Source organism: Mobula hypostoma, chromosome X2 (genome assembly GCF_963921235.1).
Source record: "Mobula hypostoma chromosome X2, sMobHyp1.1, whole genome shotgun sequence".
NCBI lineage: Eukaryota > Metazoa > Chordata > Chondrichthyes > Myliobatiformes > Myliobatidae > Mobula > Mobula hypostoma.
In genome coordinates, this window is record NC_086129.1 from 45,976,614 (window position 1) to 46,000,837 (window position 24,224).

Consider the following 24,224-nt stretch of genomic DNA (forward strand, 5'->3'; position numbering starts at 1 on the left):
CCCTCCTTGTAGCCTTGGAGACGCAATACGAGATCAAATTGTTGTTGGTACTTTAATCTTGACATATTTTTCACTCAATATTCATGTATCAGTATAAATGAGATTCTGGAGACAGACAGTGGTTGCTTCGCATGATGACTACGAAGAACCATTTCAATTTTATGTCATCCATAAATAACAAATGCATTTGCTATAAATAATTTAAAAATCACTGAAGTAAATGCAGTAATCTGATTTTGAGCCTAAGGCAATTGTAACTTGTCTCATTGCCACTGTTACAGTTCATGACCTCTTGTGCGCCTCCATGGAATTTCCTTCCAGGTGAGTCTTATCTAAATTTTGATTTATTTTCTATATTTTATTTGCTCTGATAATATAGGCACAATCCCACCAATCAAATCAATGCAAGGAGAAGGGGATGATGTGAAGAAGTTGTTTACCATTGCTTGCCCTGTGATCCTGGCAACAGTTGCCGTGGCTCTCCTGTTCATTATCCGGAAGAAACGCAAGGAAAAGCGCCTGAAGAGACTGCGAGGTAAGCAAGGATGAGTAGGAAACATCTCAAGTATTCTAGGGTCAAAATGTTGCTGAGATGTTTGTCAATCACTCTGAAAGAACTTAAGAAACATAGCAACAGGGGTCAATCAGTTAACCCCTCAGATCTGTTATTCACTGAAATCTAGGAACCATCTCCCCTCCCCTTGAGCCCACCTTCAGGAAAGGTGAAGAATAAGAAAGGTTTAAAGGAATATGGGTCAAACAGAGGCAAAAGGAAGTAGCTTAGATAGCCATCTTGGACAATTTGAATTGAAGGGCCTGTTCCCATTGTGTTAACTCTCTGTTAGTCCCATTTAGCTCTCTGTATCCCATATTCTTTAATACCCTTGGTTAAAAGAAATACATAATTTCCAAACTTAAAACTGATAGTAGCCTTTGCACCAGTCACTCTTTCTTTGTGTGTAGTTTTCCATTGGTTCTATTATATTTCTTTGTTCTACTGTGAATGCCTGCAAGACAATGAATCTCAAGGTTGTATATGCTATCATATATATACTTTCATAATAAATTTACATTGAACTTTGAATTAGGAGAGTTCTAAACGTCTACCACCCATGGTGTGAGGAATGTTATCTATTCCCACCGCTGTCTATAAGGAGTTTGTATGTTCTCCCCATGACAATATGGGTTTCCTCTCACAGTTCCGAGGCATATGAATTAGTAAGTTCATTGACCACTTGGGTATAATTGGGTGGCATGAGCTTTTTGGGCCGGAAGGGTCTGTTATTGTCCTGTACTGTAGCTTTAAAAAAAACTCACTGGAAAGGCTGATTTATACTTGTGCGTCAACTCGACGCCGTAGCCTACGCAAGTGGCCTATGCGCGTTGTGAGCATTTATACTTGTGCGTTGGTGTGTCTGCGTAGCTCTGCAATTCACGCATGCGCACACACCAGCCCGTGCAAGGCTTCATGGTCATGGTAGTCTTTCTCGGGGTAAACAAGTTTAAAGCGAGCGTCTTTTTTCGTAAAAGCGAAATGTGTCCTCCATAATTTCGGAGGTCTGTAAAGCTTTATGGAAAGCATTGCAGCCAGAGTTCCTTCCCTGCCCTTCAGTCGCCCAGTGGGAAGCTATTGTAGTGTAGGAGGAAGTGCGATGCTGCCAAGTGGACCAATCACAGTTGTTGCGGTCTGCGTTGCTGCGATGCATAGTTACATTTTGGGAGAGGTGGGCATCAGGATCCGCGTAGGCTCTGTGTAGGGTTTTTGGCGATGCTGTACCTCTGGCGTCGATTTGGCACACAAGTATAAATCAGCCTGAAGAGATCTGTACCCACCCGCCCCCCCATCTCAACTATCCCACTGTCAGATCTGACTACTCACCACCTTTCGTCCTTCCTCAATATCTTTAAAATCCTCTTGAAATGATCTAATTTTCCAAAGAATATCAGTTTGTGAGAGCTTTCTCTACAGTTTAACCCTTCCATGTTCACGCGTTATATTAGAAAATCTGTGCTACACTCCCTCCTAGGCCTCTACATTTCTGGTTCCCGAGAATCCTGATGCAGGTTTTTCACCCGAAACGTCGACAATTCCCCTCCTCCCCACAGACACTGCTCGATCTGCTGAGTTCCTCCAGAAGATTGTGTGTTTCTCTGGATTCCAGCATTCACTATCTCTTCTACAGCCATTGTATTCTTCCTGTTTAAGTGCTACAGTAGTGGTCCAAGATGACTTTGTATAGCTGTGGCATGACCCTTACTTATCCCTTGTAAACAATTCCTGAGAGGCCTATACCAGAACACAAGATTTTAATCATCTATGTCCATGACAGCCTGGTTAAAATAAGGCATGGTACAGAGCTATGTGATCTAAGGAGTCACCAGGGTCAAAGATCTCTACTGCAGCAGCAGTAAGGGCTTTAGGATAAAACTCAATGCTTTCCTATTAGTTTGATGCAAGAACCAGATTTTGTTACCACCCTGATTGCCACCCAGTAATGTTGTCTGGTAAGGTCAATCTGGTTTGTACGTTAGGAGTTTCTGCATTCTCCCTTTGACCGTGTGGGTTTCTTCCGGGTGCTCTAGTTTCCTCCCACATTCTAAAAACATTCATGTTTGTAGGTTAATTGGTCACAAGGGTGTAATAGGGTGACGCAGGCTCGTTTGGCCAGCTGTTACCATGCTCTGAATGAAAATAAATAAATTACTCATACCAGATGTCAGGTAGCTGATATATGGTGTGTCAGAAAGATGGGTTAGGAGGCAGAGGGGGTGGTGTGACCCTGTGTATAAAAAATAGTATTAAATCATTGGAAAGAGATGACATAGGATTAGAAGGTATAGAGTCTCTATGGGTTGAGTTAAGAAATGGCAAGGGTAAAAGGACCCTAATGGCAGTTGTATACAGGCCTCCAAACAGCAGCTGAGATGTGGATTACAAATTACAGCAGGAGATAGAAAAAATGTGTCAGAAGGGCAATGTCATGATAATCGTTGGGGATTTTAACATGAAAGTGGATTGGGAGAACCAGACCAGTGCAGGACCTCAAGAGAGAATTTGCAGAATGTCTAAGGGATGGCTTTTTAGAACAGCTTGTTGTTGAGCCCACTAGGGAATCGGCTATGCTGGATTGGGTGTTGTGCAATGATCCGGAGGTGATAAGAGAGCTTAAGGTTAAGGAACCCTTAGGGAACAGTGATCACAATATGATCGAGTTCACTTTGAAATTTGAGGAGGAGAAACTAAATTCCAATGTGTCGGTATTTCAGTGAAATAAAGGAAAATGGCATGAGAGGGGAACTGGCCAAGGTTGACTGGAAAGAGACACTAGCAGGAAGGACAGCAGAGCAGCAATGGCTGGAGTTTCTGTGAAAAATGAGGGAAGTGCAAGACAGATACATTCCAAATAAGAAGAAATTTTTAAATGGAAGAAGGACACTACCATGGCTGACAAGTGAGGTCAGAGCCAAAGTAAAAGCAAAAGAGAGAGCATACAAGGAAGCCAAATCTGGTGGGAAAATAGAGGATTGGGAAGCTTTTAAAAACTTGCAGAAGGAAATTAAGAAGGTCATTAGGAAGGAAAAGATGAATTATGAAAGGAAGCTGGCGACTAATATCAAAGAAGATACTTAAAGCTTTTTTAAGTATATAAAGGGTAAAAGAGAGTTGACGGTAGATATAGGACCAATAGAAATGATGCTGGTGATATCGTAATGAGAGACGCAGAGATGGCAGAGGAACTGAATGCGTAATCAGTCTTCACAGTGGAAGACAACTGCAGTACACTGGACATTCAAAGTTGTCAGGGAAGTGAAGTATGTGCAGTGAAAATTACGACTGAGAAGGTGCTCAGGAAGCTTAATGGTCTGAGGGTGGATAAATCTCCTGGACCTGATGGAATGCACCCTCGGGTTCTGAAGGAAGTTGCTGGAGAGATTGCGGAGGCATTAACGATGATCTTTCAAGAATCAATAGAGTCTGGCATTGTACTGGATGACTGGAAAATTGCAAATGTTACTCTGCTATTTAAGAAGAGTGGGAGGCAGCAGAAAGAAAACTATAGACCTGTTAGCCTGACATCAATGGTTGGGAAGTTGTTGAAATCAATTGTTAGGGATGAAATTACGGAGTACCTGGAAGCACATGACAAGATAAGCCAAAGCCAGCATGGTTTCCTGAAAGGAAAATCCTGCCTGACTAACCTACTGAAATTTTTTGAGGAAATTACAAGCAGGGTAGACAAAGGAGATGCAGTAGATGTGGTGTACTTGGATTTTCAGAAGGCCTTTGACAAGGTGCCGCACATGAGGCTACTTAGCAAGATAAGATCCCATGGAATTACAGGGAAGTTACAAGCATAGGTGGAGCATTGGCTGATCGGCAGAAAACAGAGAGTAGGAATAAAGGGCTCCTATACTGGCTGGCTGCCAGTTACCAATGGAGTTCCACAGGGGTCAATGTTGGGACTGCTGCTTTTTACGATGTATGTCAATGATTTGGACAATGGGATTCATGGATTTGTGGCTAAATTTGCCAATGATACAAAGATAGGTGGAGGAGCGGGTAGTGTTGAGGAAACAGAGAGCCTGCAGAGAGACTTGGATAGATTAGGGGAATGGGCAAAAAGTGGCAAATGAAATACAATGTTGGAAAGTGTATGGTTATGCACTTTGGTCGAAGAAATAAACAAGCAGACTATTATTTAGATGGTGGGGGGAGAGATAATTCAAAATGCAGAGATGCAAGGGGACTTGGGAGTCTTTGTGCAGGATACCCTAAAGGTTAACCTCCAGATTGAGTTGGTTGTGAAGAAGACAATTGCAATGTTGGCATTCATTTCTAAAGGTATAGAATATAAGAGCAGGGATGTGATGTTGAGGCTCTATAAGGCACTTGTGAGACCACACTTGGAGTATTGTGTGCCGGGTTACTGTATGAGGAACGTCTGGCAGCTCTTGGGCTGTATTCCCTGGAGTTCAGGAGAATGAGGGGGGATCTCATAGAAACATTCCGAATGTTAAAAGGCCTGAACAGATTAGATATGGCAAAGTTATTTCCCATGGTAGGGGAGTCCAGGACAAGAGGGCACGACTTCAGGATTGAAAGATGTCCATTTAGAACATCACTTTAGTCAGAAGGTGGTAAATCCGTATGGCCTACTTCTGCTCCTATATCTTATGGTCTTAGAAGAAGGATATGGCAAAAAAGATTTAATGGGGTTCCTTGTTTCTTTTTATATCTTTTAACAGCATGTATGACCTTGATTAGTTTAGCACAGAGTAAGGAAGCAGGCATGGAAATGACGGGCTGAATGGTTCCATCTGTGGTATAAATTTCTATGACTCTGAGAATACCATTCATTTGAAGGGAACTTCTTGATATTCTCCTGATGAAGGATCTCGTCAACTCCTTATTCCCCTCCATAGATGCTACCTGACTCGCAGAGTTTCTCTAGCACTTTGTGTGCGTTACTCAAGATTTTTAGCATCTGAGACCTGGACATTCTCCCTATTTAGCAGGAAACTCTGATCTGATCAAACACTGTCTCTTCGTGGAATAAAACTGGAATAAATTTTGCTCAATCTGTAACACACACAAAATATTGGAGGAACTCAGCAGGTCAGGCAACATCTATGGAGGGGAATGAATAATTGACATTTTGTGCCGAGGCCCTTCATTAGGATTGATGGGGAAAGGGGAAGACGTCAGAATAAGAAGATCGGAGGATGGGAAGTAGCCTCCTTTTCCTGCCTCCACGTCCTTCTTATGGCTTACTTCCCCCCACCCTCCACCCTCTTTTTCCAGTCCTTATGAAGGGTCTCAGCCTGAAACATCGACTGTTTATCTCTCTCCATCGATGCTGTCTGAGCTGCTGAGTTCCTCCAGCATTTTGTGTGTGTCACTCTGGATTTCCAACATCTGCAGAATCTCTTGTGTTTATTATTTGCACATTCTATGTTTTACATTTTGTTTGAAACTCCTTAGATGACTAATTATTTTCCAGTAATCCATCTCCCTGTGGTTTATGAATTGTGCATGGACCTGCCGTGATTGTCAGTTTTATTTGCCTTGGCCATGCCAGGTGTACAGAGTGTGGATCCGGCTGAGGTTTAATTAGAATCCAGTCTCTTTAAAGATTTGTTAAAAGATTTGTTGCAGTCGTGCAGGTGGCAGAGAAAGCCCCCCCCCCCCCCCGGGCAGATGGCAGCAATTTGAGTTGGACAATCAGGAACGATGGCATGGAAAATTCCTGGAATCATTTATGTAACAGTTGGAAGTTTTGAAGGAAAGACAGCAGGTTTTTCCAGATGGATGAGCTGAAAAAATCTGAATCGTCTTTGTCCTGGACACCCCTGCAGTAAGAACAGGAAACTCTCGGTGGCTGCATTTGTACAAGATGCTTGTGAGATTGCACTTGGAGTATTGTGTACAGTTTTAGTTGCCCTGTTTCCGGAAATTGGAATGATTGCAGAGAAGATTTATGTGGACTTGATGACCTGAGATAGGCCTGGTTTGGACTTTATTCCTTGGAATGTAGGAGATCGAGGGCAGACCTTGTAGACGTATGGAACATCATGAGAGGAATAGCTATTGTAGAGTGAACATAGGTACATTGACTTTTTCCCAGGGAGGGGGAACTAAAACTAAAAGCCATTAGACATAGGAGCAAAATTAGGCCATTCAGTCCCATGGGCCTCCTCTGCCATTCCATCATGGATGAATTATTATCCCTCTCAACCCCATTCTTCTGCTTTCTTTTCATAATCTTTAATGCCCTTACTATCAACCTCCGCTTTAAATATACCCAATGACTTGATCTCTACAGCCATCTACAGACACTTTACGTACAATCAATCAATGTATATAAGCTATCTATTTATATTTATTGTGATCTTTGTATTATTGTATTCTTTATCTTATTGTGTATTTTGGGCTGCCTTGGATCCAGAGTAACAATTATTTCATTCTCCTTTGCACTTGTGTACTGGAAATGACATTGAACAATCTTGAAACTTGATTGTCCTTGTATTCTGAGGCTACATCCTCTGGTCCTTGACTCCACTACTATAGGAAACATCTTCTCCACGTTCACTCTATATAGGCCTTCCACTATTCAACAGGTTCCAACAAGACGCCCCTTTATTCCTTTAAATTCCAGGGAGTAGAGGCCCAGAGCAATCAAATGCTCCTCATACCTTAACCCTTTCACTCTCGGGATCATTCTCGTGAACCTCCTCTGAACCCTCTCCAATGCCAGCACATCCTTTCTTAGATAAGAGGCCCAAAACTGCTTACAATACTCCAAATGTGGTTTGAGCCTCCACATTATAATAATAGTGCCCTTTCTGACAAGGGTTTTAAAGGACACAGGTTTATGGTAAGAGGTGAAAGATCTAAAAGGGACCCATACGACAACCTCTTTCTGCAGTTGGTGTGTATTTGGAATGAGTGCCAGAGGAAGTGGTTGAGACAATAATTGAATAAGTAAGTGAGAGGCATAAAAAGAGTGGGCAGCCAGCACCTTTCTCCTCGGACAGCAATGGCCAATACCAGCAACATCCTTTTAAGGTGAGTGGAGGACAGTTTAGCAGAGATGTCAGATGTAGGTTTTTTTACACAGAATGGTAAGTGCCTGAACAGCCTGTTGGGTGTTGGTAGAGGCTGATACAACAGTGACATTTAAGAGACTCTTAAATAGGACCATCGATATAGAAAATATGGAACGCTATAGACTGCATAGGAGAGTGTGGAGTAGGTTTATATAGGTTGGTACAATATCATGAGTCATAGAGCTTGTACAATGCAGTTCAAGTTCAAGTTTAATTGGCATTCAACCATAAAGTACCTGAATGCCCATGAATACAGCCAAACAAAACAGCATTATTCCGGGATCAAGGAGCAAAACACAGTACCAACAGTCATGCATAACACAAGGCACACATATCAATATAAGATAACAGTAAAATACAGTCAGATAAAAAATATAGGGAAAGACCCTGAATCCATGAATGTTGCAGCAGTCTGCAGTCAAACACAATCCAGCTTGTCTTATTGCTGAGTGAACACTGGGGGTCAGCGCTGACTCCAGTCGAGTGCCCGACTCTGACACCTCCCCCTAGGTGGTTGCAGAAGGTGACACTCCAGCTTGAGGCCACACAGCTCCCCCACTATTCACCAATAAACCAATGAATTGAACGCAGCATTCCACACCACCAATGACCAATAGGGTCTTGTGAGCACAATAAAAGCAACTAAGACCATAACAGCAACACCTCTCTATGAGGGGCAGCATCACGGTCCGTACCATGTCCAGCCCCTTCAGTTTCTCCACCAATGAGCAACTCACTAATGGGGTAGACAGTATTACTTTAAGTTCTTAATGTCCAGCAGGGTATTGCAATTGTAAAAAATTCATTTAAAGAAGGCAGTAACACCTTTGGTTGACACTGTAGATGCTGCTGGAATTTTACTGGAAGGTAAGCTGAGACATATAACTGAGATGGGTAAGAAGAAGTCTTCTGTGATATGTTAGCAATCCACAGTTCATCTGAGAGGAGAACACTTCCCTCAAGTTCCCACACACCAAAGGATAATAGGAAAAATCTAAATAATGGCATATGGATTCAAAACCTCAATTCAATAGCATTTAAAATAGTTGGCTGTTAAAGATTATAAAGATTAGCTTTATTTGTCACATGTACATTGAATCATGGAGTAAAATGTTCGTTGTAGTCACTGTTTTGCAATGTGCTGGTGGCAACCAGAGCACCTGGAGGAAACCATGGGGAGAAAGTACAACAATCCATTCAGGATGGTTTCTGACTTGGAGAGGAATTCACATGTATTGGTGTACTTTTGTCCTTGTCCTTCCAAGTGGTTGATCTTGGGTTTGGAAAGTGTTGAGAAAGAAAGCCTGGCATTTTGTTACAGTGCATCTTGTAATATGGTACACTCATTGAAGCCTGAGTACTCTGACGCTGGTGGAATGGCTCCTTTAAGACGATGTATTGTTGGCAAACAAAAAAGCTGCTTGGTCATGAATAGCATTGAACAGTCATCTGACCAAAGATTGGCCCGTGTAATAGCACAAAACTGTACTTGCTCCTGTTAACTTTCAGATCTCAGCAATCCCAGGGTTTACATCAACCTCAGCAATTGCCTGCAGCTAAAACCTGCCACAGTTTGAGGATAGAGGGGAAGCCTTTTAGGACCGAGATTAGGAAAAACTTCTTCACACAGAGAGTGGTGAATCTGTGGAATTCTCTGCCACAGCAAACAGTTGAGGCCAGTTCATTGGCTATATTTAAGAGGGAGTTAGATATGGCCCTTGTGGCTAAAGGGATCAGGGGGTATGGAGGGAAGGCTGGTGCAGGGTTCTGAGTTGGATGATCAGCCATGATCATAATAAATGGCGGTGCAGGCTCGAAGGGCCGAATGGCCTACTCCTGCACCTATTTTCTATGTTTCTATTATTTCCACCTAGTGCCATTTATTCAATTTTCAAGAAACAGGAATAAAATCTCTCAGTGCCTTTAGCAAAAGAAGACTGGATACATTTATAGCCAACAAAGTTCTTATATTCTTGATGATGACTAGAATATACACTTTACAGGTTAAGACAGAATGTAAGAGTAATGAGATCTTGCTGGGACAGTACAGCTCATTAGCAGTACTATTGCTGCACCCTATGTGGACCTGGCCACTGTAGAGAGTTGGGGATACAGGAAAGAGGGTTCAGAGGAAGATTACTAGAAGTTCTATAAAACTGGCGAATTTTAACTGCAGGGAAATGTTGGTTAATCTGATGTCAGTTTCTTTGTAAATGAGAAATTGGCTGATTATTTATTGAGGCATGTCAAATAATGAGAGATCGAGATGGAATGAAAAGGGAAAACTGTGTTCCCTTATCCAGAGGTCAGTAAGCAAGGAGAGCAGAGATTTACAGTAATCATTAGAAGGAACTGAGATGAAGTTAAGCATTTTTTTTTGTTCAGGGGTTTGTGTGTCACTGGCTGAAAGGATAGTGGATGCAGAAGCCCTCTGCTCATCCTTGCTATAGAGGAAGAGATGGAAATTAGGATTAAGCTGGATAGCCTAGGTCAGCAGCAGTGGTCTGAATTCCCCATTTTAGTAGCTTCCTGCAAGTTGCTCACTTGGTTTCTTTCAATCAGTCATAAACTGGTGCCCAGTTCTTCCAATCTGATGTATCAGCAGTGGCTCTCTCTCTCTCTCCACATCTCTCAGACTTACTCTGTCCTCTCTCGCCACCTCTCCCTCTCATTCTCTCTCACTCTCCCTCCCTCTCTCTCCCCCCGACACTCCTCCTAACCACAACTCCCAAACTTTGAATCACATTGTTCACATTAAATACCTGCTATGTGCACACCTCGCTGGACCAGAAACATAGAAAATAGGTGCAGGAGTAGGCCTTTCGGCCCTTCGAGCCTGCACCGCCATTCATTACGATCATGGCTGATCATCTAACTCAGAACCCTGTACCTGCCTTCCCTCCATACCCCCTGATCCCTTTAGCCACAAGGACCATATCTAACTCCCTCTTAAATATAGCCAATGAACTGGCCTCAACTGTTTCCTGTGGCAGAGAATTCCACAGATCACCACTCTCTGTGTGAAGAAGTTTTTCCTAATCTCCGTCCTAAAAGGATTCCCCTTTATCCTCAAACTGTGACCCCTCATTCTGGACTTCCCCAACATCGGGAACAATCCTCCTGCATCTAGCCTGTCCAATCCCTTTAGAATTTTATACGTTTCAATCAGATCCCCCCTCAATCTTCCAAATTCCAGAGAGTATAAGCCTAGTCGATCCAGTCTTTCATCATATGAAAGTCCTGCCATCCCAGGAACAAATCTGGTGAACCTTCTCTGTACCCTCTCTATGGCAAGAATGTCTTTCCTAAGATTAGGGGACCAAAACTGCACACAAGACTCCAGGTGTGGTCTCACCAAGCCCTTGTACAACTGCAGTTAACCTCCCTGCTCCTGTACTCGAATCCTCTTGCCATGAATGCCAGCATACCATTCGCCTTTTTCACCGCCTGCTGTACCTGCATGCCCACTTTCAATGACTGGTGTACAATGACACCCAGGTCTCATTGTATCTCCCCTTTTCCTAATTGGCCACCATTCAGATAATAATCTGTTTTCCTGTTTTTGCCACCAAAGTGGATAACCTCACATTTATCCACATTAAATTGCATCTGCCATGAATTTGCCTACTCACCTAACCTATCCAAGTCACCCTGCATCCTCTTAGCATCCTCCTCACAGCTAACACTGCTGCCCAGCTTCGTGTCATCCACAAACTTGGAGATGCTGCATTTAATTCCATCGTCTAAGTCATTAATATATATTGTAAACAACTGGGGTCCCAGCACTGAGCCTTGCGGTACCCCACTAGTCACTGCCTGCCATTCTGAAAAGGTCCCGTTTATTCCCATTCTTTGCTTCCTGTCTGCTAACCAATTCGCTATCCACATCAATACCTTACCCCCAATACCGTGTGCTTTAAGTTTGCACACTAATCTCCTGTGTGGGACCTTGTCAAAAGCCTTTGGAAAATCCAAATATACCACATCCACTGGTTCTCCCCTATCCACTCTACTAGTTACATCCTCAAAAAACTCTATGAGATTCGTCAGACATGATTTTCCTTTCACAAATCCATGCTGACTTTGTCCGATGAATTCACCGCCTTCCGAATGTGCTGTTATCACATCTTTGATAACTGACTCTGGCATTTTCTCCACCACCGATGTCAGGCTCACCGGTCTATAATTCCCCGGTTTCTCTCTCCCTCCTTTTTTAAAAAGTGGGGTTACATTAGCCACCCTCCAATTCTCAGGAACTAATCCAGAATCTAAAGAGTTTTGAAAAAGTATCACTAATGCATCCACTATTTCTTGGGCTACTTCCTTAAGCACTCTAGGATGCAGACCATCTGGCCCTGGGGATTTATCTGCCTTCAATCCCTTCAATTTACCTAACACCACTTCCCTACTAACATGTATTTCCCTCAGTTCCTCCATCTCACTAGACCCTCGGTCCCCTACTATTTCCGGAAGATTATTTATGTCCTCCTTAGTGAAGACAGAACCAAAGTAGTTATTCAATTGGTCAGCCATGTCCTTGTTCCCCATGATCAATTCACCTGTTTCTGACTGTAAGGGACCTACATTTGTCTTAACCAATCTTTTTCTTTTCACATATCTATAAAAGCTTTTACAGTCAGTTTTTATGTTCCCTGCCAGCTTTCTCTCATAATCTTTTCTCCCTTTCCTAATTAAGCCCTCTGTCCTCCTCTGCTGAACTCTGAATTTCTCCCAGTCCTCAGGTGAGCCACTTTCTCTGGCTAATTTGTATGCTTCTTCTTTGGAATTGATACTATCCCTAATTTCTCTTGTCAGCCACGGGTGCACTACCTTCCCTGGTTTATTCTTTTTCCAAACTGGGATGAACAATTGTTGTAGTTCATCCATGCGATCTTTAAATGCTTGCCATTGCATATCCCCCGTCAACCGTTTTAAGTATCATTTGCCAGTCTATCTTAGCTAATTCACGTCTCATACCTTCAAAGTTACCCTTCTTTAAGTTCAGAACCTTTGTTTCTGAATTAACTATATCACTCTCCATCTTAATGAAGAATTTCACCATATTATGGTCACTCTTACCCAAGGGGCCTTGCACGACAAGATTGCTAACTAACCCTTCCTCATTGCTCAAAACCCAGTCCAGAATAGCCTGCTCTCTAGTTGGTTCCTCGACATGTTGGTTTAAAAAACCATCCCGCATACATTCCAAGAAATCCTCATCCTCAGCACCCTTACCAATTTGGTTCACCCAATCTACATGTAGATTGAAGTCACCCATTATAACTGCCGTTCCTTTATTGCACACATTTCTAATTTCCTGTTTAATGCCATCCCCAACCTCACTACTACTGTTAGGTGGCCTGTACACAACTCCCACCAGCGTTTACTGCCCCTTAGTGTTATGCAGCTCTACCCATATCGATTCCACATCCTCCCGGCTAATGTCCTTCCTTTCTATTGCATTAATCTCCTCTCTATCCAGCAACGCCACCCCACCTCCTTTTCTTTCATGTCTATCCCTCCTGAATATTGAATGTCCCTGAATGTTGAGCTCCCATCCTCGGTCACCCTGAAGCCATATCTCTGTGATCCCAACTATATCATATTCATTAATAACTATCTGCACATTCAATTCATCCACCTTGTTACGAATGCTTTTACGAATGCAGAAGGAAAATTGGGATGCTCTAAGGCGAGTGGCAGGCAAGATGTGATGTTAGAGAACTGCTGATGTCTGAGGAAATGCAAATGATTTAAAAGTCACAATGTATGGCCGGGAGAAGTCAGACAAGCAGTTCGCCGCTTGGCACTTTTGAGAGGAATCTGTCACTCAACCTTGCCAATCACTGCAGACAATTAATCTTTTCATCTTTTATTTTATTGAGATACAGTGCAGAATGGAACTTTCTGGCCCTTTGAGCCACACTACCCAACAACCCTAGCCTAATCACAGGACAATTTACAATGACCAATTAGCCTACTAACCGGTATGCCTTTTGAACTGTGGGAGGAAACTGGAGCACCCGGAGGAAACCCACACGGTCATAGGGATAACGAGCAAGCCCCTTACAGGTAGTAGGTATTGAACCTGGGTCTCTGGTACTGTACAGCATTGTGCTAACTACTATGCGATCATTCTACCACTTGCTTGGGTCACTGTTCAAATTGTGGAGCACTGGGGCACAGCTCTCCTACGGCTTTGTACAGAAGGCGGAGAGAAAATCTCGCCTCTTTGTGCTGGTTGCCTGAACCTAATTGTAAGCAAATTGCAGAAAATGCTGGAGCAACTCAGCAAGTCAGGCAACATTATGGATGGGAATAAACAGTTGCCTGAAGCCCTTCCTTTCCAATCCTGATGAAATCTACAGAAATCCCTTGTGCTTATGAAAATTAATTGTTTTGTTTTGATATTTCAGATGCGAAGAGCTTGGCAGAAATGCTGATTAGGTAAGATCTCTCGAATGTGGCAGACTGAACTGTTCCGATGTAGGACCTCCGCATTCCAACCAATACACGGAGCAGTTTCACCCCAAGGCTGTTCAATTCAGCCCTCTGCACCATCACACCTCACCTAGACCCTCTGCTCCCAGTCTCTCCAAATTCCAGTCTCCACTCCTGGTCACTGGCCACCCTGACTCTCCACACTGTCATGCCTCACACTGACCATCACACCTTACCCAGGCCCTCTGCTCCCAGTTTCTTGACACTCTAGGTCACTGGCTACCCTGACTTTCCATACTCTGACCCTCCACATGGTCATGCCCCACCCTGACCGTGTGCTCTCAATACAGAGCAATAGAAAAGTACAGCACAAAAACAGGCAGTCCTGCCCACCTAGTCCGTGCCGAGTGATTTAAACTGCCTACTCCCATCAACCTGCACGGGGACCATAGCTCTCCATACTCCTACCATCCATGTACCTATCCAAACTTCTTTTCAATGTTGAAATCAAGCTTGCATGTGTCACTTTTGCTGGCAGCTCGTTCCACATTCTCACAACCCTCGGAGTGAAGAGATTTCCCCTCCTGTTCCCCTTAAACTTTTCACCTTTCACCCTTAACCTATGACCTCTGGTTGTAGTCCCACCCAACCTTAGTAGTAAAAGCCTGCTTGTATTTACCTTATCTATATCCCTCATAATTTTTGTATAATTCACCCAAATCTACATTCCAAGGAATACAGTCCTAACTTATTCAATCTTTCCATAGAACTCATGTCCTCCAGACCCGACAACATCCTTGTAAATTTTCTCTGTACTCTTTCAATATTATTTATAACTTTTCTGTAAGTAGACAACCAAAGCTGCACACAGTACTCCAAATTAGGCCTCACCAATGTCTTACACAAATTCAACATAACATCCCATCTCCTGTACTCAGTACTTTGATTTATGAAGGCCAATGTGCCAAAAGCTTTCTTTGCAACCCTATCTCCCAGTGACGCCACTTTCAATGAATTATGGACCTGTATTCCCAGATTTCTTTGTTCTATTACATTCCTCAGTGCCTTACTGCTCACTGTGTAAGACCTACCCTGTCTGGTCCTTCCATCTCACACTTAAATTCCATCTGCCATTTTTCAGCGCATTGTTCCAGCTGGTCCAGATCCCTCTGCAAGCTTCGATAGTTTTCCTTGCTATCCACTACACCCCCAATCTTATGACCATCCGCAAATTTGCTGATCCCATTAACCACAGTATCATTCAGATAGATGACGAACAACAACACTCCTGGAACACTGATTGCTGCGGCACACCACAAGAGACAAGCCTCCAGTCAGAGAGGCAACTATCTGCTATCACTCTCTGGCTTCTCCGCCAAAGCCAATATTTAATCCAATTGACTACCTCATCTGGAACAACTGCACTTTCTTGATCAACCGCCCATGCGGGATCTTGTCAAATGCCTTACATCCACTGCTTTGCCTTCATCAACTTTCTTGGTAACTTCCTCAAATAACTCTATAAGATTGGTTAGACATGACTTACCATGTACAAAGCCATGCTGACTATTCCTAAGCAGTCCCTGTCTATCCAAATGCATACATATCTGGTCCCATAGAATACCTTCTAATAACTTTCCCCCTACTGATTTCAGGCTCACTGGCCTATAGTTTCCTGGTTTACTCTTCTTAAACAACAGAACAACATTACCTATCCTCCAATCCTCCGGTACCCAATCCGTGGTGAAAGATGTTTTAAATCTCTCTGCTAGGGTCCCTGTAATATCTGCACTTTCCTCCCACAGGGTCTGATGGAACACCTTGTCTGGCCCTGGGGATTCATCCACCCTAATTTGCCTCAAGACAGGAAACACCTCCTCCTCCGTAATCTGTGCGGGGTCCATGAAGTTGATGCTGCTTTGCCTCACTTCTGTACACTCTGTCCATCTCCTGAGTAAATACAGATGCAAAAAATCCATTTCCGATCTCCCCCATCTCTTTTGGCTCCACACATGGATTACCATTCTGACCTTCCAGCGGACCAATTTTGTCCCTTGCAATCCTTCTGCTCTTAACAAATCTGTGGAATCCCTTGGGATTCTCCTTCACCTTGTCTGCTATGGCAACTTTGTGCCTTCCTTTACCCCGCCTGATTTCTTTCTTAAGTGTTTTCCTGCATATCTTATACTCCTCATTTGTCCCTACCAGCCTATACCTGCTATGCACCTCCTCCTTTTTCTTAACCGGGGTCTCAATATCTATTGAAAACCAAGGTTCCCTAAGCTTGTTATCCTTGTCTTATATTATGACAGGAACATACAAACTCTGTACTCTCAAAATTTTACTGTTAAAGGCCTCCCATTTACCAAGTACACCTTTGTCAGAAAACAGCCTGTCCCAATCCACACTTGCCAAATCTTTTCTGATACCATCAAAATTGGCCTTTCTCCAATTTAGAATCTCAACCTGAGTACCAGACCTATCCTTTTCCATAACTACCTTGAAACTAATGGCATTATAATCACGAGATGCAAAGTGTTTCTCTACACAAACTTCTGTCACCTGCCCTGTCTCATTCCTTAATAAGAGATCTAGTATTGCACTCTCTCTAGTTGGAACTTCTATGTACTGATTAAGGAAGCTCTCCTGAGCACATTTGACAAACTCTTTCCCAACCAGCCCTTTTACAGAATGGGATTCCTAGTCAATATGTGGAAAGTTAAAATCACCTACTATAACAACCTTGTGTTTCTTTCAACAATCTGTGATCTCCCTGCAAATTTGCTCCTCCAAATCCCGTGGACTGTAGAGTGGTCTGTAATATAATCCCATTAACATGCACATACCTTTCTTATTCTTCAGTTCTACCCATAAGGCCTCAATAGACAGGCTCTCCAGTCTGTCCTAACTGAGCACTGCCATGACATTTTCTCTGATTGGTAATACCAATCCTATAACTTTAATCCCTCCCGCTCTATCACATCTAAGACAATGGAATCCCGAAACATTGAGCTACCAGTCCTGTCCCTCCTGCAACCAAGTCTCACAAATGGCTACAATGTAATAATTCCACTTGCTGATCCATGCCTTTCCTATGATACTCCTTGCATTGAACTGTATGCAGTTCGGGACATTAGTCCCACCATGCTCAACCTTTTGATTCCTGACTTTGTATGTAGGCTTAACAACATCTCTCTCCCATCTGTTCTGGTGTTCTGGTTCCCATCCCCCTGCAACTCTAGTTTCAACCCCACCATGCAGCACTAGCAAACTTTCCCACTGGGATATTAGTCTCCCTCCAGATCAGTAGAAAACCGTTCCTTCTGTACAAGTCCCACCTTCCCTGGAAGAGAGGCCAATGATCCAAAAGTCTGAAACCCACCTTCCTACACCAACTCCATAGACAAATGTTAAACTGTATAATCTTCCCATTTCTGGCCTCACTAGCACATGGCATGGGTAGCAACCCTGAAGGTCCTGCCCTTTAGCTTAACACCTAATTCCCTGAACTCAGTTTGCAGAACCTTGTCACTCTTCCTACCCATGTCATTGGCCCTGTCTATCAACTCTCAGCATACCAAGTGATCAGGAGTGTATCCATTTCCAGCTACAACTTCTTAATACAGTGAAACAATATACCTACAGCCTCTGCCTCTCTTCACCAAAGCCTCGATGAATCAAAGCCTTAACAACCCACTCACACAATGGCCGCTCTGCTTAAACCTAACTTATATTGCCAAGTGCCTAATGGTACACAATCCAATGTCTCTTCGGGAACTGTGGCGCAAAAAAAGTGCTGACTAGCATGCTCGCTCCTTTTAAACTCTCTCTCCCTCTACACAATCTGGTCTTTCCTGGGGAGATTGGCACATAGAAAGTGCCGACTGCCCCTACTGACTAAACTCTCTATCCGTATACATAATCCTGTGTCTCCGTGGGAACTGTAGTGTGCAATATGTACGAACTGTCTCTGCTTCTTTTAAAATCCTCTCCCTCTACACAATCCAGTGTCTCCTCGGAAATTTTGCGCAAACGGTGCTGACTGCCCCGCTTGCATTTTTTAAAAACTCACTGTCTCCCTCTACCCAATCTGGTGTCTCATCTAGACTGTGCCACGCAAAATGTGCCGACTACTCCCGCTCGCTTCTTTTAACCTATCTCTCCCTCTACGCAACCCGATGCCTCCTCGGGACAATGGCGCGTAATAAGTGCCGGCTGCTCCTAGACGCTTCTTTTAAGGTACTCTCTATTCCTTTACGTAGTTTGGTGTGTCCTTGGGACTGTGGTGCGCAAAGGTGCTGGCCGCTAACTTCTTTTAAACTCTCTCCCCCATCTATAAAATCCGATGTCTCCTTGGGACTGTGGTGCGCAAAATATGCCGACTGCCTCCGCTTGCTTCTTTTAAACTCTCGCTCCCTTCCACACAATCCAGTGCCGTTTGCCCCCACTCTCTTCTTTTAAAGTCTCTGTCCCCCTACGCAATCCGATGTCTCCTGGAAACTGTGGTGAGTAAAATGTGCCGACCGCCTCCACTTGCTTCTTTTAAACTCACTGTCCCTCTACGCAGTCTGCTGTCTACTCGGTATTGTGGTGTGCAAAAAAATGCCAATTGCCTGCACTTGCTTCTTTTAATGTCTCTGTCTCTCTGCACAATCCTACGTCTCATGGGAATTGTGGTGCGCAAAAAGTGCCAACTGCAACCACTCGCTTCTTTTAAACTTTTTCTCTCCATCTATCTATCTCTGCGCAATTCAGTGTCTCCTTGGGAACTGTGGAGCACAAAAAGTGCCAACTGCAACCACTCGTTTCTTTTAAACTGTCTCCCCTCTACGCAATCAGGTGTCTCCTCGCGGCTGTAGTGCAAAAACAAGTGCCGACTGTCCCGACTCGCCTATTTGAAACCCTCCCTTCTTCTGCGCAACCCGGTATATCCTCGGGAACTGTGGCACGTAAGATCTGCCAACTGTCCCCGCACACTTCCTTTAAATTGTCCCTCCGTATACTCAATCTTGTGTCTCCTCGGAAAACCGTGGCATGCAAAATATGCTGACTGCCCCCGCTCGCTTGCTTTAACCTCTCCGTCCATCTACGTAAACCGGAGCTTCTTGATACTGTGGCGTGCAAAAATTGCTGACCGCCACTGCTGGCTTCTTGTAGTTCTTTCCCTCTACGCAAACCAGTGTCTGCTCGGGACTGCGGTGCGCAAAATGAGCCGATTGCTCCTGTTCACTTCTCTCAAACTCTGCCTCACTCCCACTGCAATCCGATGACTCGTCGGGACTGTGGTGTGCAAAAGAAAGTGCCAACTGCCCCCGCTCACTTCTTTTAAACTTTCTCCCTTGACACAATCCGGTGTCTCCTCGGGACTAAACTGTGCCAGCTGCCGCTTCTTTTAAACTCTCCGTCCCTCTACGCATTTCGGTGTCTCTTCGGGACAGTGTCGCACAAGAAGTGCCAACTGCCCCCTCCCCCCACTAGCTTCTTTTAAACCCTTTCTCCCTCTGCGCAATCTGGTGCCACCGAGGAACTGCAGTACGAAAAAAAAAAGTACCGACTGCTCCCATTTGCTTCTTTGGAGGTCTCCCCTCCTTTACGCAATCCGATATCTCCACTGGAGTGTGGCGCGGAAAATGTGCCGACTGCCTCCGCTCACTTCTTTTAAACGTTTTCACTCTCTGCAATTTGATGTCTCCTCGGGACTGTGGTGCGCAAAAACTGCTGACTGCCCCGCTCGCTTCTTTTAAATTCTTTCTCCCTCTACTCAATCTAGTGTATTCTCAGGACTAATAGCGCAAAATGTGCTACCTATCCCCAATCGTTTCATTTAAACTTTCCCTCCCTTTACGCAGTTCGTGTGGCTCCTTGGGACAGTGTCGCGCAAGAAATGCCAACTGCCTCCGCTCGCTTCTTTTAAATACTCCATCCCTCTACACAATTCAGTGTCTCCTCGGGACAGTGTCGCGCAAGAGGTGACAACTGCCACACTCGTTTCTTTTAAACTCTCTCTCCCACTACGCAATCTGGTGGCACCTAGGGAATGTGATACGAATCAAGTGTTGACTGCTTCCATTTGCTTCCTTGAAACTCACTCTTTCTCTCTCCGCAATCTATTGCTTCCTTGGGACTGTGGCACACAAGAAGTGCCAACTGCCCCCAGTTGCTTCTTATAAACTCTTTCACTGAACGCAATCTAAATTCTCATTGGAAACAGTGATATGTCAAATTGCTAACTACCCCAGATCGTTTCTTTTAAACTCACTGTCCTTCTCTGCAATCCGCTGACTCCTCTGGACTGTGGGCACAGAAAGTGCCAAATGCACCCGATCGCTTCTTTTCAACTCACTGTCCCTCTCCGCAATCCGGTGTCTCCTAGTGACTGGCGCACAAAAATGCCAACTGCACCTGCTTGCTTCTTTTAAACTCACTGTCCCTCTCCGCAATTCGGTGTCTCCGAGCGACTGTGATGCACAGAAAGTGCCGACTGCACCTGCTTGCTTCTTTTAAACTCACTGTCCCTCTCTGTAATCCGGTGTCTACGAGCGACTGTGGCGCACAAAAAATGCCAACTGCACCCAATCGCTGCTTTTAAACTCACTGTCCCTCTGCGCAATCCGGTGTCTCCTAGCGACAGGCGCACAGAAAGTGCCAACTGCACCCGATTGTTTCTCTTAAACTTACTGTCCCTCTCCGTAATTTGGTGTATCCTCGCGACTGTGGCGCACAAAATGTGGCAACTTCACCTGATCGCTCCTTTTAAACTCACTGTCCCCTTCCACAATCTGGTGTCTCCTCGCAACAGTGGCGCACAAAAAATGCCAACTGCACCCAATCGCTGCTTTTAAACTGACAGTCCATCTCTGCAATCCGTTGTCTCCTCGCAACTGTGGTGCACAAAAATGCCAACTGCACCCGATCGCTGCTTTTAAACTCACTGTCCCTCTGCGCAATCCGGTGTCTCCTAGCGACAGGCGCACAGAAAGTGCCAACTGCACCCGATTGTTTCTCTTAAACTTACTGTCCCTCTCCGTAATTTGGTGTATCCTCGCGACTGTGGCGCACAAAATGTGGCAACTTCACCTGATCGCTCCTTTTAAACTCACTGTCCCCTTCCACAATCTGGTGTCTCCTCGCAACAGTGGCGCACAAAAAATACCAACTGCACCCAATCGCTGCTTTTAAACTCACAGTCCATCTCTGCAATCCGTTGTCTCCTCGCAACTGTGGCGCACAAAAAATGCCGACTGCACCCAATCGCTGCTTTTAAACTCACTGTCCCTCTGCGCAATCTGGTGTCTCCTAGCGAACGTGGCGCACAGCAAGTGCCAATTGCAGCTGCTTGCTTCTTTTAAGCTCACTGTCCCTCTCCGCAATCCAGTGTCTCCTAGCGATTGGCGCACAAAAAGTGCCGACTGCACCTGCTTGCTTCTTTTCAACTCACTGTCCCTCTGCGCAATCTGGTGTCTCCTAGCGAACGTGGCGCACAAAAAGTGCCAACTGCAGCTGCTTGCCTCTTTTAAACTTACTGTCCCCCTCCGCAATCCGGTATCTCCGAGCGACTGTGGCACACAAAATGTGGCAAATGCTCCCAATCGCTTCTTTTCAAACTCACTGTCCCTCTCCGCAATCCGGTGTCTCCGAACGACTGTGATGCACAGAAAGTGCCAAATGCACCCAATCGCTTCTCTTAAACTCACTGCCCTCTCACAATCCGGTGTCTCCGAGTGACTGTGGCGAACAAAAGGTGCCAACTGCACCCAATCACTGCTTTTAAATTCTCTGTCGCTCTATGGTATCATGTGTCTCTTTGAGGCTGTGGCATGAAAAAATTGCTGCCTTCTTCCTCTCGCTTCTTTTAAACTCTCTCTCCCTCTACACTGTCTGGTGTTTCCTCAGGACTGTGGCACAAAAATGTGCTGACTGCCTCCACTTGCTCACACAGTTGAAGCACAGAGGTCTGGACTAGGAGCATTAACTGATTCCTATTTTCAAAATCTGGCTGCATTTGCTGCCTTGATACCCTAATAATGCTGAGGCAGGTAACTGACACCGGTGGCTGTCTTGTGTCTTTTTTTTGTCAGTGCATTTTAGTGCTGCCCACAAGGCAGCTGGATTGTATCTGAGATTAGTTTAATGCAGGGTTCTTTGTCCTTATATTTAATAAGGCTCATTCCGAGTGCTGTGAGCATTGCTGGTAAGTTGGGAATTTAATTTCCATTGCTTTACAGGGGTCATATTTGTGATCTACGTCTTGGATATGTTATTACTTGGTGTTCATTATGATCCTATTACTTTGCAAATATTTAACTTTAAATTTATCAGATTTTGTTTCATAACACTCCCATGTAGTGTTTTTGGATGTGTCTTGCCAAACATTTTATCCGAGTAATTTTTGTTTTTCAAATTATAGAATAGTGAAATGTTTTCTGATTGCAGTAAGAATAACCGAAGCTTCGATACTCCGGTGAAAGGGCAGCCCCAGGGACCCCGGCTTCACATCGACATCCCAAGAGTCCAGTTGCTGATAGAGGACAAGGAGGGAATTAAACAACTGGGTAGGTGGTACAGAGTGCTAGAGTTCAAAATCTGCAACAAGCTCCTTGTAATAGGTGGGACAAGATTACTGTTGTAGGTATACAAAATTATGAGGGGTGTAGTCCAGGTCAATACAAGCAGACTTTTTCCACTGAGCTTGGGTGAGATTTGTCACATACCCCATGACAGGTTAAAGAACCAGCAGAGATAGAAAATACTTTGGAGTCTGGTATTGCTATTAACTAATGGAATTTATTAGTAACTATGCAATACAGTAATATAAATGCAGATATATAAAACAGGTTAGCAATGAATATATACATGTGTGTGTGTGTGTGTGTGGAAATATATGAAAATCAAGCTTCTTCAAGTCTTGGGGTAAATAGATATAGTCTTACAATGATGAGTAAAGTTCAGTTCAGTTCGTGGTATTGAGTTGTGATAGAGAGAGAGAGGCGGAGAGATTTGAGTCTTCAGGTGAGCTGGCGCCATCGATCTTCCCGTTGTCCTCTGAAATTCTTTAGAAGTCACCGATTGTGACCACAACAAAGAGGACCATTCTTCTGTGGTGGAATTATCAACCCAGGCAAGGGTTGGTCACACAAACAACTCCCCACCGGTCACTCCCTTTTCACACTGCGAGAGCCACCGATCGATCCGCCTGATCGATCCTCCAAAACCCACTTTTTCTGTGAGTACAACAAAGCTCATTCAGTGTCCAAAATCATGTGTCTGTAGGTCTATCATCTGACCTTCTATTTATCTCACCGTGCAGAATACTAGCTGTCCATCAAACAGCTCCTCCCCTCTCTCTCTGTAAGAATACAGAAACTGAAACCAGTGTCCTTGTACAAATGTAAACACACTGCAGAAAACCCAGAACATCATCCAAAGCTGTCTTCATCTCTCTCTCTCTTAAAAACAAGATGTCGGTGTTCAATAACTCTCTCTCTCTCTCTTTTCAAAAGCACAGTTCATAGGGGTAATTCAGGACCCCGTCACGGATTGGAACTAGAAGTCATGGGCTATGGGTGAAATATTTAAGTGGAACCTGAGGAGGAACTTCTTCACTCAAAGGGTGGTGAGAATGTGGAATGAGCTGCCAGCTTAAGTGATGAATGCGGGATTGATTTCAACAATAAAGAGAAATTTGGATGGGAGGGAGATGGAGGGCTATGCCTGTAGGTGCAGATCAATGGGACTAGGCAGAATAATAATTTGGCACGGACTAGATGGGCTGAAGGGCTTGTTTCTGTGCTGTGGTGTTCTATGACTTTCTAACAGGTAGAGGAATGTACCACTTCCTCTCCAGATCTTTCAAGGTGGTTGTGGTCAATCTGTGACATATCTCAACATATATAATTGCAGTTGTGTTGTAGGTAGAAGCCATTCAATCCATTAAAAATGATCAGCACAGCCCAATTCAACAAAATGTCTACAGATCACAGCTCCTCAAGTCTTTCCTCCAGGAGCTCTGCTTTTATCCCACATCACCATAAGACCATAAGATATAGGAGCAGAGTTAGGCCATTTGGCCCATTGAGTCTGCTTTGCCATTTTGTCATGGCTGATCAAATTTTCCTCTCAGCCCCAATTTCCTGTCTTCTCCGCGTATCCCCTCATGCCCTGACCAGTCAAGAATC

The 24,224-nt window shown here is 44.2% G+C and overlaps 1 protein-coding gene across 1 annotated transcript in view; it reads left to right on the forward strand.

The window, feature by feature from the left end:
- Positions 1-24,224, forward strand: part of dscaml1 (Down syndrome cell adhesion molecule like 1) — a 786,587-nt gene that overhangs the window by 733,770 nt on the left and 28,593 nt on the right. Inside the window, exons 27-29 of the mRNA XM_063038255.1 lie at positions 380-535; positions 14,025-14,055; positions 22,483-22,601. Coding sequence (XP_062894325.1) covers positions 380-535; positions 14,025-14,055; positions 22,483-22,601 — 306 coding nt within the window. The remainder of the gene's footprint in view (positions 1-379; positions 536-14,024; positions 14,056-22,482; positions 22,602-24,224) is intronic.